The sequence below is a fragment of the Bactrocera neohumeralis genome, chromosome 3 (assembly GCF_024586455.1).
Source record: "Bactrocera neohumeralis isolate Rockhampton chromosome 3, APGP_CSIRO_Bneo_wtdbg2-racon-allhic-juicebox.fasta_v2, whole genome shotgun sequence".
NCBI classification, from domain to species: Eukaryota; Metazoa; Arthropoda; class Insecta; order Diptera; family Tephritidae; genus Bactrocera; species Bactrocera neohumeralis.
In genome coordinates, this window is record NC_065920.1 from 36,860,939 (window position 1) to 36,875,395 (window position 14,457).

A 14,457-nucleotide genomic window follows, 5' to 3' on the forward strand; every position below is an offset into this window, starting at 1 on the left:
TCAAAATTTAATACAATTCATAAATACAAAAATTATATTTAAAATCATAGGCATTTGTTCAAAATTATCCCTCATCTAGACCCTCGGGTCTGGCCAGGCATATTTTGTTTTTAAATGTTATTTAAATATATTTAGAGTGTAGCAAACGACTTGCGCTTCCAGGTAGCATCCTAGAATTTTATTGTCTATAGAATTCAGAAAAAAAATTCAAGGATATCGTATCGAAAAGGACGAAAAAAGGATATTATAATATTACACCTTAGTGCACCAATGGTGCTTGGCTAGATATGTATATTTTGTATGAAAATATATGAACTTTGGTATGTTTCTATCACTTCGCACGGTTGATTTATCTGTTTCCATGTTCGTTACATGTCCAAATTGGTTTGTATGTTTATCTAGGTCAAATACTTTAACCGCTAGAGCGTTTTAAAAGGTTAAGAAGAAATGTAATTTTTCTCAAAATGTTACATTTTTTGTGAACGCTATTGTCACGCCAAGCGTGAACAAGGCAGTCAATTTGATTTCAACCAAATCGAGAGGTAAGAAATTTCAAAAATGTATCTATATTGTACATATATGTATGAGCGTAAATACAACACATATTTCCATACAAATGTATGTAAACACCACTTGGCCCAGCCAAGCACCATTGGTCTCGACCAGGGTTAATGTTTGTAGGAATCATTTGAATATGTATATGCGTACAATTTTTAAAGGGTTCTTCCTCAAAAACAATACAATTGCTAAGTATTTGGAATTGTATAAAAAAACTGCAACCAAATACGCAGTGAAATAGATTATATCTGGCTCAGTAATCAGTCGTTGACGTGCATTCCAAAAGACTGATGTTATTACCTTTCCAGCCGACTTTTTCGTCTTTCCACACTTGAGAACCGGTTCACTGTCGATTGGACTCCAGTGGGAAATGATGGAGCTATGTATCTATTGTCACTCAACGACGCAAAAATTCTGTTTTATTACGATTAAAGAGCACTCAAACTGTTTTTGTTGGATTATGAACTTGCGAGGCAACCACTTTTCATAGAGCTTTCGCCTCTGGTGGATTTCCCCTGTGCACAGCCCAAATTCAACAGTATTTTCCCCCCAAAAAGCAATGCTTTTATAACACACGAAATGCTATATCGCAATAACTAATAGTTATAATCCAATTAATAGAAATCATATACATACATAGATGGTACGAGGGCTGCTATATATGTATATTTCTGGCCTAATAATGAAAATAGGAATATTTATCAACGAAAATGGTTTTATTGTTTTTCAAAATATTCTCCATCAAGATTTATACACTTTTGCATGCGCTCAAACCAATTTTCGAAGCACTTTTTCCCACTCCGATTGAGACACTTCCAAAACATGGTTTTTGAATGCTTCAACAGCATCTTCTGGCGACGAAAATCGTTGACCACGCATTCTTTTCTTGATGTGTGGGAATAAAAAGAAGTCATTGGGTGCCAAGTCAGGGCTGTACGGCGGATGACCCATCAATTCGACGTTTTGGCCGGTCAAAAAGGCGCTGGTTTGGGCCGATGTGTGAGAGCTCGCATTGTCATGGTGCACAATGATTCGTCTTCTCTTGTTCGTTTTTCGAATTTCTCCGAAGACTTCAGGCAAACAAATGGTGGTGTACCACTCAGAATTGACCGGCCTTCGTTGCTCAAGCGGAACAGTCGCCACATGACCAGTTTTGCCGAAGAAACAGGCGACCATTTGCTTCGAAGTGCTTCTTCCACGAACAACTTTCGTTGGATTTGGCTCGTGTTGGAAGACCTACACGGTCGATTGCTGTTTTGTTTCGGGCTCATACAGATAGATCCATGGTTCGTCACCTGTGACGATCTTATAAACGTCTTTTGAAGCACCGCGATCGTATTTTTATACTCTCGCAACAATGTTGCTAACGAGAGTATTATAGTTTTGTTCACATAACGGTTGTTTGTAAGTCCTAAAACTAAAAGAGTCAGATATAGGGTTATATATACCAAAGTGATCAGGGCGACGAGTAGAGTCGAAATCCGGATGTCTGTCTGTCCGTCCGTCTGTCCGTCCGTGCAAGCTGTAACTTGAGTAAAAATTGAGATATCATGATGAAACTTGGTACACGTATTCCTTGGCTCCATAAGAAGGTTAAGTTCGAAGATGGGCAAAATCGGCCCACTGCCACGCCCACAAAATGGCGGAAACCGAAAACCTATAAAGTGTCATAACTAAGCCATAAATAAAGATATTAAAGTGAAATTTGGCACAAAGGATCGCATTAGGGAGGGGCATATTTGGACGCAATTGTTTTGGAAAAGTGGGCGTGGCCCCGCCCCCTACTAAGTTTTTTGTACATATCTCGGAAACTACTATAGCTATGTCAACCAAAGTCTACAGAGTCGTTTCCTTCAGGCATTTCCATGTACAGTTCAAAAATGGAAGAAATCGGATAATAACCACGCCCACCTCCCATACAAAGGTTATGTTCAAAATCACTAAAAGTGCGATAACCGACTAACAAAAAACGTCAGAAACACTAAATTTTACGGAAGAAGTGGCAGAAGGAAGCTGCACCCAGGCTTTTTTTAAAAATTGAAAATGGGCGTGGCGCCGCCCACTTATGGACCAAGAACCATATCTCAGAAGCTACTAGACCGATTTCAATGAAATTCGGTATATAATATTTTCTTAACACCCTGATGACATGTACGAAATATGGGTGAAATCGGTTCGCAACCACGCCTTCTTCCAATATAAAGCTATTTTGAATTCCATCTGATGCCTTCTCTGTATAATACGAGTATAAACATTAGGAACCAATGATGATAGCGGAATAAAACTTTACAAAAATACGGTATTTGAAAAATATGTAAATGACGTATTATGAAATCTCGATTATCACTTTACCATGCGAGAGTATAAAATGTTCGGTGACACCCGAACTTAGCCCCTCCTTACTTGTTTCAACATTTCTTTACACCAATCCACACGAGCCTTTTTTTGAGCGATTGTCAAATTGTGCGGGATCCAACGAGAACAAACCTTTTTTACGGCCAAGTGTTCATGCAATACGAGTATCGAATGTATGCTGGTGGGAGAAATGCATAGGCATGCCTATATCTGAAGGTATGTTACATGACGGTCTTGCATTATCAGTTCACGTACGGCATCGATGTTTTCTGGCACAACGGCTGTTTTTGGACGACCTTCACGGAATTCGTCTTTGAGCGAGCGTCGGCCACGATTGAATTCGTTGTACCAGTTTTTCACAGTGCTATAGGATGGCTTCATAGCCATACAAAGATTTTAGTTCATCTTGCACTCTTGTCGTGATAATCCACGTCGAAAGTTGTGAAAAATGATCGCACGAAAATGTTCACGAGTTAATTCCATTTTTTGGCCGAGATGAATTTTTTAATTCCCTGTAAATAAAACAATTCACGATTAAATGACAAAACGTTCTGAGTGATGTTATGCTAAAAAATGTCAAACTTTCCAATGGAAATGTCAAATTGCACCTGGCACTTAGTGTTGCCTAGGCCAGAAATATATATAGCAGCCTCCTTAGTAGTAGTATTATCCATGTATCAGCCACAATGAAGCGTGCACGGGTCCTCTAGTTTATATATGTAACCCGTGCAACCACTGCTGGGTTAAATAGGGGCTTTTATTTAACAATTCAGTGATCTAACTCAAGATTTCATTCAAGTTAGACGAAGTATTTAGAATTTGGTTGTTTATCCTTTTTTTTGTTTATACTCTGAAGATATTATTTGATTTTCTTCGAGAAATATACATACGCGTACACATTTGCGTTAAATATGTACATATGTATAAGTGTATGTAGATGCTGTAATATAATTCTTTTTTTTCAGTCCGATGACAATTTCATCACTTCGGCTGGTCCTGGTCCATTGGAAGAAGAAGAAAATTGGGATTAAGAGAGGACACATTGAACATGCAAGATTCCTTGATTATTGAACGTTTTATTACGCGCTTCATTCGTAAGAGTTTCATTTACTTTGAACTTAATTGATTTTTCCTCTCCTGCAAATTATTTTAGCAGTTTATAATTTTTACTTCTATTACATGAATTTATATATAATATTTTGTTTATATAAAAAACAGAAAGTACAAGACGAAATAAATGAATTTTGATAACAAAACAAAATGTCTGTGTGCTAATTTTTGAGACTATGTCAGCAGTTGTATCAGTATTCCTTTAAGCAATGATATTACCCATTTCCACAACGGGATATCTCGACAGGCGAAATTTTATGGTATACTAACTGTATTGCTGTACTTATTGCCTGTTTTTGTTTATGGTATACTAACTGTATTGCTGTACTTATTGCCTGTGAAGACTCCATTTCGCTTATAGAATACAATATGTGACATACAAATGTGAATGCTAATTATTGCATGTACTGAACTGTCACTTCAGCAGTGTGACAGATCAGTTTTTATTCCTATGAAAATTTCGAAGAGGCAACACATTTACATACAGTATTGGACAAAACTAAAGCACCCCTACTATGGTTCAGCTCGAACTCAGCCAATAAAAATAAATAAATGTTACATTTTGACGTTTTTCAATGGATTGCCTATTAATTTTTATTAAAATATAACTTCATTTTCAGTTTTCAATATTAAATAAGTTAAAACAACAAAAACATTTATGGTTTAAAAATTAACTGAACAAAACTAAAGCACCCCTCTCTTCGGTTTGAAAGTAATATCTGAAAATCAAAAAAACATAGCAAATCCTTTATTTTGTGTGACTAAAACTCATATTTTAGGCATAGAAGAAATTAAATTATTTACTACTAGCTGACCCGGCAGCCGTTGTCCTGCCTGAAATTATGTGTTTTGAAATGAAAAGAAAGTTGAATTTATATTGTGTTGAAAATCTTTTATTTTCGATTATTCCAAATATTTTCAATTTTAACGAAGCTTGATAAACAATATTTTTTGGTTTCGGTGCGTAAATCTACAGAGCAGATGGTTTTCCAACTCGTGAGCACGCCACGGATATACGTGGCATTTCCAAATTTATGCCACACACTTCTAGCGACTATCCTTGTGTCCTATTGATTCTCATCTCAAATGCAATTTTCACTTGAAACGGAATGCGTTGGAACTGATATGGAAAATTGTAGAACTCTTTGAAAACTGAAAAGGCTTGAATTGAAATGGCAAATCGTTGGAGCTCAGAGGAATTCGTAGAGTCAAGCATTCTGCCCCATTCTATAAGATGCTACGTTACAATCAGTCGGGTTGCATTACACAGTTTCGGTGCTTGAAGATTGCGAAACATAATAACGACAGATCCAACTTTGAGACGCAAATAATGCGGTGTCATACCAAGCCTCTCCAAAGCACTTAGAAATTCCACTTGATAATTCGCGGCTTCGTCTCATTGTCAAGACGATCGATCGATTTGTATGAGCGCAAGTCTCCCGGAATTTGACTTTAAACCTTTCAGTTTAAGTCAACAACATCGGTATTTTTGGCAGCTAACATTGCGCGTGCACTTAAGGAATCGTACTTACGATAATTTGGCCTATGTCCGAACATTCGTGATGAGTTCATCTTTCGTGAATTGATAAACGACAGATGGAATTGATATCGAACCACCGGAATTGATCCATTTCCAATTTTTAGACGCGGATTTGAAGGCTGATTTGTCTAAATGTTTATAGCGAAAAGTGTGCGTACTTCATTTTCATTCCAGTGATGTAACATGTTCCAGAAATTGTAATTGCTGGCTCACTTCTCCAAAATTTGCACACACCGTACCATTCACAGTACGCAATGACTCAAATAAAGTTGAACCGCGTACATCAATCAATAGCAACCTAAGGTAGAAACAATCGTCGTTTATCGGGTGGATTGTGTAAATTTGTCCTAATGCATTAGTTGATAACACACCTGGATGTCCATCTTCTGATTGACGTCGCTTTCTGAGTAACCATTTCTTTGACGATGCATTCCATGTCTAATATAAAGGCATTTTCGAATAGACCAATGTTCTCGCAAACGGATCACTGACGAAAGTTGAGCAAAAACTCGTAAATGTTAATTTTGTTGCTGGCGGTGTTTCACTGGCTGCACTATATTCTCTGGGTAGAAACACGCTCTTTAACCGTTCTCCAAATTAACTGCGAGACGCACAACAGTCGGAAAACGTTCGTGAATTGCAAAAGTAAATATCCTACAAAGCGCTTTATTGCAGTTCACGTATCGACCGTATCGTTCAAGACCAATAACCGCCATGTTGCTTCCTTTGGTGACGTAATTACAAACGTATTTTATCGATTACACCAAACTGCTATACTCAACATTGATATGAGTTTTGAATGTGAATTACACAATAATGGCGAATATGATACGATCCATGTGTTGTCAACTTCAATATTCATTCTTCTAAATTGAATGCTGAATGTTCTGCCATTGTCGTCTGGTGAGCCACGCCTATACAGTGGATATCAATCATTTCAAGTTTGAGTTTCCGAAAGAAAAGCACTTGGAGAGTGTTTCGTGCATTTATTGTCAGAAATACAACCCGAAGTGGGATTGTGGTGTCCGCAAGGTAGATGAACCATATTGGTTTTCACCATTTGGTATAATACTGTACATATCTTTCTCTGCATCAGGAATTTCCGCATAAATGAGTTCATCAGTTTGATCTGGTGTAACCACCATCCAAAGAAGAATGTGTGCGTGCGGGTAACTTTTCTTTGCTACTCAACAGAATACATCCAGCATCTAACAGCACCATATATATGTATGTACCATATGTTGCTTCAAGATAAAGTCCATCAAACATCGCTGCTGTTTGAAAAGTCGTGCTGTGACATCGTGACGATCGCTTGCTGATTGACCGCGTTCCATAATTCCACATGTATGTCATCGAATCCTGGGAGTAGTCGTTCATGTGTCTTGGGCTGCAATACGTTGATGGCAAACGGAACGCCGACCGATATTAGAGCGACCTCTTCGTGGCTTCGTAAGAAATTTAATCTGTAATTGATCACTTTATGTGAAAAATAACGTTTTCACTGAATAATTTTCAATAATTTTTCTTTTGAATAGCCTGAATAAAAAAAGCATGCGACCGAAATTGAATGATTCAAATAGTTGACTAATAAAAATATTGAAAAACAAAACAAACAAAAATTGAAAAAAAAAAATTTGTATGGAAAAATGTTACTTTTTGGGAATTTTCCAATTTCCCTTAACATTTAGGAGGATGAAAAATAGATGTTGTCCGATTCTCCACCCTAGCCGATATGCACGCTAAGATTCACGAAAATTGGTCGAGCGGTTTCAGAGGAGTTCAATAACGTACACCGTGACAAGAGAATTTTATGTATTAGAATATATCATATGGTCTGCCATTCCAAGCAATTTTTTCAGGTTCTTAAAGTTGATCCTTGGTTTTACAATTTTCTCTATTTATTTTCGAATTAATGATCTCTCATAAGTTCTCGATGGATTTAACATCGAGTGATTACACCTGCAAATCTAAAACATCAACTCTGTAACTTCGCAACCAAGTTTTTCAATGCCTAGAGTTATGCTTAGGATCACTGTCCTACTGGAACCTCTGTTATAGTGGCATATCCTTTTCAGCATACGGTAGCCTCCCGTTTGTTAAAATATCGGTGTAAACAAACCGGTCCCTTATTCCATTATATGAATAGCTCCAGTCCCGTGCCCAGGGAAAGAGCTCCAGACCATAACATTAACACCGCCATATTTAATGGTCGCAATATAATACTTAGGTTTGAGTCCTTGTCCTTTCGGCCTTTTCAGCCATCTTATGCCATTCGATTTTTTAATATTCGTCTGAGAATAAAATGGTATACAATTTCTGAATGTTCCAATCGAGATGAGCTGTCTCAAATATGAGTTTGGCTTTTACATTTTTTGCTGAAGCCCTCAACAGCTCGTCTTCTAATTGTTCGTGCATTAATTAGTAAACAAAAGTGCTTCTATATTTAATTGGAAAAGACTGTGGGATAAATTTGGGTAATCTTTTTGATCAATGAATCGTCTCCTTATGTAGTTTTTTGCTGTCTTCCTCAGCTGTGCCGAGAAAGTACATTGCCAGTTTGCTTAAATTTATTAATCGGAGGCACCACTGACCTATTCACCGAATATTTTTAACTAATTTTATGTTGAGATAAACTTGCCAACCACTTATTATTTTATTTGTAAAGTCGGTTGAATAAGTATTTTCCGCCAATTTTGATTCTTAAAATTTTTAAAAATTTAAATTTTGATTCTAAATCGCAACTGAACAGTGACGACGGCAAAAATCTCTTTACAAAATGTCTCAACAATATTTGAATCGGTTTATTGTTAACGTCTTCAACGAATAACGTACTTTGACACTAGCGTGGTACTATTTTTTATAATAAATATTAGGGGGTGCTTTAATTTTGTCCACTCAGATTTATACTTTTGAAAAGTTTTTTGTTTAAAATTTTGTATCTCGAAAAAATATCTAACTTATGTTGTATTTTTTATGAATTAAAAGTGTGCATAATTGTTACATAAGTATAATAATTGTCCAACTGGTATTGTTATATTTTTCAAAAATTTAGACATAAAAAAAAAGACAGTAGGGGATGCTTTAGTTTTGTCCAATACTGTATATCAGAGGCTGTTTCATTTCGGTTATTTTAAATTTAGTAGCGCGAAATGTAAGGCTGCTGTATTAAATTATAAAAATAATTAATCTATCAACTGTCATACATAATTTCTAACAAAAAATTGTTTACTGCATTTAACTACGATGTCTGACGAAAAGTGCAAAACGGTTTTATTTTAATTTTTGTATTGGAATTTAGTTAAATTATGTTAATAATAATTGTATAAATTATTATTTTTAAATTTTTAGTGAAAATCTCAGTAATGCGGAGACGCAGTTATTGCTGAGAGTACGGTTGAATATGTCCTCGGGAAACGACTTTATTGTTTTAATAAATGATTTGTTTTTAGGTATTTTTCTTTTTAAAGACAAACATTTGTACCTACAAATTTTTCTTTTTGACTTCAATACCCTTCTTTTTCTTAAATTTAAAGAAAATCTATCATTTCTTTGCTCACAAATTTCATCTAGTGTTAGATTCAGCAAAATTTCCATTTTAGTACTATACGCGCTCAAAAATGCAAACAAATGTATCTGCAAATTGTCAAAAATTGTATAAGAAGTATCAAACGTCAAACTTGCAGTGTTGCTACTGTTGCTTATGCTGCAAGTCATGATGCATTTACGAACATAGCCATATTTATATAAAATTTAATCGAAATAAATGTTTGTACGACAAACGAGAAAAGGAATTTCTAGGAATCGTACAAAAAAACCATCCTTCCTCTTTCTGTTTATTTCCCTCAATGAATATGACCGAACTCTTTTTTTTTTTTTAATTTCTCTAATGTTTGTTAATGTGCATATTCAGTCCAAAACAGAAGTAAGCATTTTAATTGTTTGTAAATATTTAAATTTTCTATTCATAATCAAACGAAATATAAAATCAAAACATAAATTGTTTATTGACACTTTTCTCTTCTGCATGTAAGAACATTGTAGTCATTCAAAAGTCTACTCTCCGTTCCCTATGCATTTGACAGGCTTTTCGTTAATTTTTTGACAGTAACATACGGCAGCGTATGCATATTATAGTTAGGCACTTAGTTAGTGTGTCGGTATTTCCAAAGTTGCTTTTTTTTGTTGTCACCATCGTGTTATTATTTTCTTTACAACACTATACGCGTAGATTAGGGTGCCCGTTATTTTCTCATTTGATTTTTTTTTGCTGACGCACCGAAATTTAATGTTTTGCCAAGTTACACATTAATTTACTACTCCAAAACCAACTGCTAGCTAAAATGTTATTTACGTTAAATATAACTTTAATATGTTTGCCTTATTTTTGTTTTATAGGATATCTAACTCGTCTGTGAGAGCATTAATAAAGAATATTTCTACTTCGCGTATTTTTATGTCTGAAAATATAAATTTTCAAATGAGTAGTGTTACCATTGTTTACTACATTTCCAAAAAAAAACCGTCTTCCAAGAAATCGGGGAAAAGCAACCGCCGAAGACGGATCATTCTTCACGACGACAATCCTGTCTCTCGCACATCGACTGAAACAACTGAATTTTTGAGCACTCAAACATAGATTTTATGAGTAAGACGTCAACGTTTTTCGACACCTGATGTGACGGTTGCTGCGTTCAGAAGGCATATTTTGAGGATACCTCAATTAAATTGTCAAAGTGCTTTGAAAAGTGGTGATAGCGATTCGATGATTGAAATTTGTTTTTTTCTATAATCCCGAAATATAACAAGTAAGTATTTCTTATGAACACCGTTAAATTTCGATATAGGCGAAATAAATATATTGTAATATGATGTATGCTTAGCGTTATGTTTAACTTGTAAACGTTTCTCTGACTAAATTGAGGTTTTCAAGATATGACGAGTGTTGTAAAATACTCACAATCGAACAATTAAAAAATGTTCTCAATTCTAAGCTTTGAAGCGCATTTTTAAATTTTCTTTAATAATGTTCCAATAAAGTGTTTTGTCCATTATTTCATCAATAAACATCGCCAGTAATAATACTATATAATATCAAAATGATTTTCACTCATTCCTATACTCCCGATGCCAGTAAGATCTTTGATCGTTAATGGTCGATTCTCAAGCCAATTCCTTTATTTTATTGACGTGTTGATCATCAGTTGATGTTGTTCTCGACACTCTTTGAATAATTTATACCAATCAAAAACACTTGTTCGTTTCAGCGTTCAGAAATTGGATTCCGCACACAAAATTTAATGATACTTCTTCTAAATAATTTCACTTACCGTAAAAATCCCCGAATGCACTTTATGTACTTTAGAAAGACAAGCGTATACTAAACATCAATGTTTATTTTGATGTGAAATTTGTCTCAGATATTACTGACAGTCATACCAACATAGAAAAAAATATTTCCACGAAAGGGATTTTAGTGCGAAATCTAAATAAAAAAGTCTTACACTATTTTGCCTACCGTAGTAGGCATCATATTTGACGCAGTAGTATATAAGTAGTAAGTATTAGTTGAGTATCTGCAGAAAAGCAACAGTGTCGCAATATTGCTGCAGTTATTTGCTTGTTCGAACTTCCGTATTTTTGTCAAGGTTGCAGCATCGGTCATATTTCGTTTACAATATTCAAAAGCGTTGATTGCATCATCTGTCCATTCGATACGAGTTTTATGGTTGCGTTTGCTTCCGTTAATTAGTTTTTGCAAAACAACTTGACTTTTTTGCATTCGATGGCTTCTGCAGGTCCTGTGATTTTAATAATAACTTAATAGGTTCCACTTTTTTGATAGCGGGCGAATACCTTTTTGTATTATGATGTGGTTGAAGAAGTTTATTTCTGAAAACTACTTTTCTCGCAGGAATGTTGATTTTATTGATCGCACGGTAATCATCACATCATCGTCAATGGCGGACTGTTTTGCGGACTAGTCCAGTTGCTATTCGGTGGGCGGCACACGCCCGAGCACGAGTTGTGACGGGTTGACCTTGAGTTTCAATTACATCATACCATAACTCGGTTTTTTACTGTTTTTTGATCGAGATTCAGGTCTTTAAATTCCTCGAGTATCTTTACGAATGGTCACTTACGTCGAAATCCTTCATCTGCATATTCAACTCTGTGTGAAATATTGCATCGATTGGCGGAGTCTCTAAAAGTTTAGTGGTACCAACATTCCTTTTGAATGTCTGCAGAAAAAAACAGTGCAGCTATTTGCTTGCTCCCCTTTTTCAGAAAACTTCCATCTACTTTAGCGCCTTCAGAGTCATAAATGTTTTCAGAATGCTATGCAAACTTTTTAGTAAATTGTATTGCTGTCAAAATATTATCGTATTCATGAAATTTTCAGCCACACTGGAATGAAACAAGAAGTAGCCATTAAGTTGGATTTCAGACTAATATCTATGTATGTATTCGATGCCTACAAAGCTCGAAAAGTTTACTTCTAAGTTCCAAATATTGGAGGATTAAAGGATTTTAAACTGACTTTAATAAAGTCAATAAATAAATGTTCAAACGAGATGTTTTTGTCTTCTCATTAACTGTTAAATCTTGTTCTCTCTAAATTTATAAATTTCGATATAATCTGAAAAAATAGTTTTGACTGAAAGTTTGAATTGATTTATACATGGGGATTTTCAAAATCGTACCAAACAAATTTGTTCCAAGTAAGAAACCGCTAGGTTCGAGTGCAACCTAACAGAAGATCGGAATCTAACCAATTTTGTACATACATATATACATATCCGAGGCTGCTGTTGGTTTTTCATTGGGGTCAGCTTTTTACGTGGCGGGTCCCAAACCCAGCGCACAACCCTATGCAGGGGTGTTTCGCCTTCTCACTTTAGCTCACCTTCGAACGGATGTTCTTAGGCTACCCAGAGGATACTTGGTCAAAGACCGGAAGTCGTGAAATGCTTGAGTCATATGTAAAAGAATCGTTTCTGGCCACTCCCAAGTGAATGGCGATCAGAGAACTTTCCTCACTTGCGTGAACTTTCCTCACTTGCGTGAACTTCTACACATGACCCCATCCTGCCTTTATGCCGCGATGTCTGAATTTGGTATCCCCGCAAAACTAATACGGCTGTTTAAACTGACGTTGAGCAACACGAAAAGCTCCGTCAGGATCGGGAAGGACCTCTCCGAGCCGTTCGATACCAAACGAGGTTTCAGACAAGGCGACTCCCTATCGTGCGACTTCTTCAACCTGGTTCTGGAGAAAATAGTACGAGCTGCAGAACTAAACAGAGAAGGTACCATCTTCTATAAGAGTGTACAGCTGCTGGCGTATGCCGACGATATTGATATCATCGGCCTCAACACCCGCGCCGTTAGTTCTGCTTTCTCCAGGCTGGACAAGTAAGCACAGAAAATGGGTCTGGCAGTGAACGAGGGCAAGACGAAATATCTCCTGTCATCAAACAAACAGTCGTCGCACTCGCGACTTGGCTCTCACGTCACTGTTGACAGTCATAACTTTGAAGTCGTAGATAATTTGGTCTATCTTGGAACCAGCGTAAACACCACCAACAATGTCAGCCTAGAAATCCAACGCAGGATAACTCTTGCCAACAGGTGCTACTTCGGACTGAGTAGGCAATTGAAAAGTAAAGTCCTCTCTCGACGAACAAAAGCCAAACTCTATAAGTCGCTCATAATTCCCGTCCTGCTATATGGTGCAGAGGCTTGGACGTTGTCAACAACTGATGAGTCGACGTTGCGAGTTTTCGAGAGAAAAGTTCTGCGAAAGATTTATGGTCCTTTGCGCGTTGGCCACGGCGAATATCGCATTCGATGGAACGATGAGCTGTACGAGATATACGACGACATTGACATAGTTCAGCGAATTAAAAGACAGCGGCTACGCTGGCTAGGTCATGTTGTCCGAATGGACGAAAACACTCCAGCTCTGAAAGTATTCGACGCTGTACCCGCCGGGGGAAGCAGAGGAAGAGGAAGACCTCCACTCCGTTGGAAGGACCAAGTGGAGAAGGACCTGGCTACGCTTGGAATATCCAATTGGCGCCACGTAGCGAAAAGGAGAAACGACTGGCGCGCTGTTGTTAACTCGGCTATAATCGCGTAAGCGGTGTCTACGCCAATTAAGAAGAAGAAGATATATACATATACTCTATATAACTCATACACTGATCGACAAATTCGGCATAAGATTTGTCAGAAAAACGAAAATCATTTTATGTTATTTTCCTGATTTTATCTATTAACAATTATCATACCACATACTAAAAAAATACATGTGCTTTAGTAAGGTACCTCATATACAATCACCAATCATATGAAGCAAGGTCAGCTGGATGTTCGAAAAAAATAATTATGTAAGTATATGGGAGATAGGTCAAGTTTTCGCCCAATTGTATCTATTTTAGGCACAACGATATACTGTTATGAATAAAACTTGTTCTGTAATTTTCACTCAAATATTGGCCGATATATGCTGCATAAAGTCATCTGGAAGTTCAAAATTTTTTGTATATAGGGGCTCAGGAAAGTATTTATCCGATTCAGCCCATTTTTGATACACAGAAACACTATTGTCAGGAAAGATTTCTGTCTGAATTTCAATTGTATACCTCACACATTGCACGATATTTTCGGTCAAAAGTCAACTATAGGTACTGGGGTCCCCATTATTGGTACCTAGGGGCTTGAAGAGTTTAGGTTGGATTTGGGCAATTTTTAGGCATAAGGTGGCTTTAAAGGAATTATAAGTGCAAGTTATAGCCCGTTTTATCAATTGCTTTTTGATTTGTGTACTGGAAAGTGAAAAAACCAAATAGAGTTTAAAATCGTGTTATATGGGATGTAGGCGTGGTCATGGT

General features: G+C 36.5%; 1 protein-coding gene across 1 annotated transcript in view; it reads left to right on the forward strand.

Annotated features, from left to right (window-relative positions):
• LOC126753433 (ATP-dependent RNA helicase vasa) overlaps positions 1 to 4,174 on the forward strand; it is a 49,776-nt gene extending 45,602 nt beyond the window's left edge. Inside the window, exon 9 of the mRNA XM_050464898.1 lies at positions 3,879 to 4,174. Coding sequence (XP_050320855.1) covers positions 3,879 to 3,944 — 66 coding nt within the window. The 3' untranslated portion in view covers positions 3,945 to 4,174. The remainder of the gene's footprint in view (positions 1 to 3,878) is intronic.
• Positions 4,175 to 14,457: the final 10,283 nt, after the last annotated feature.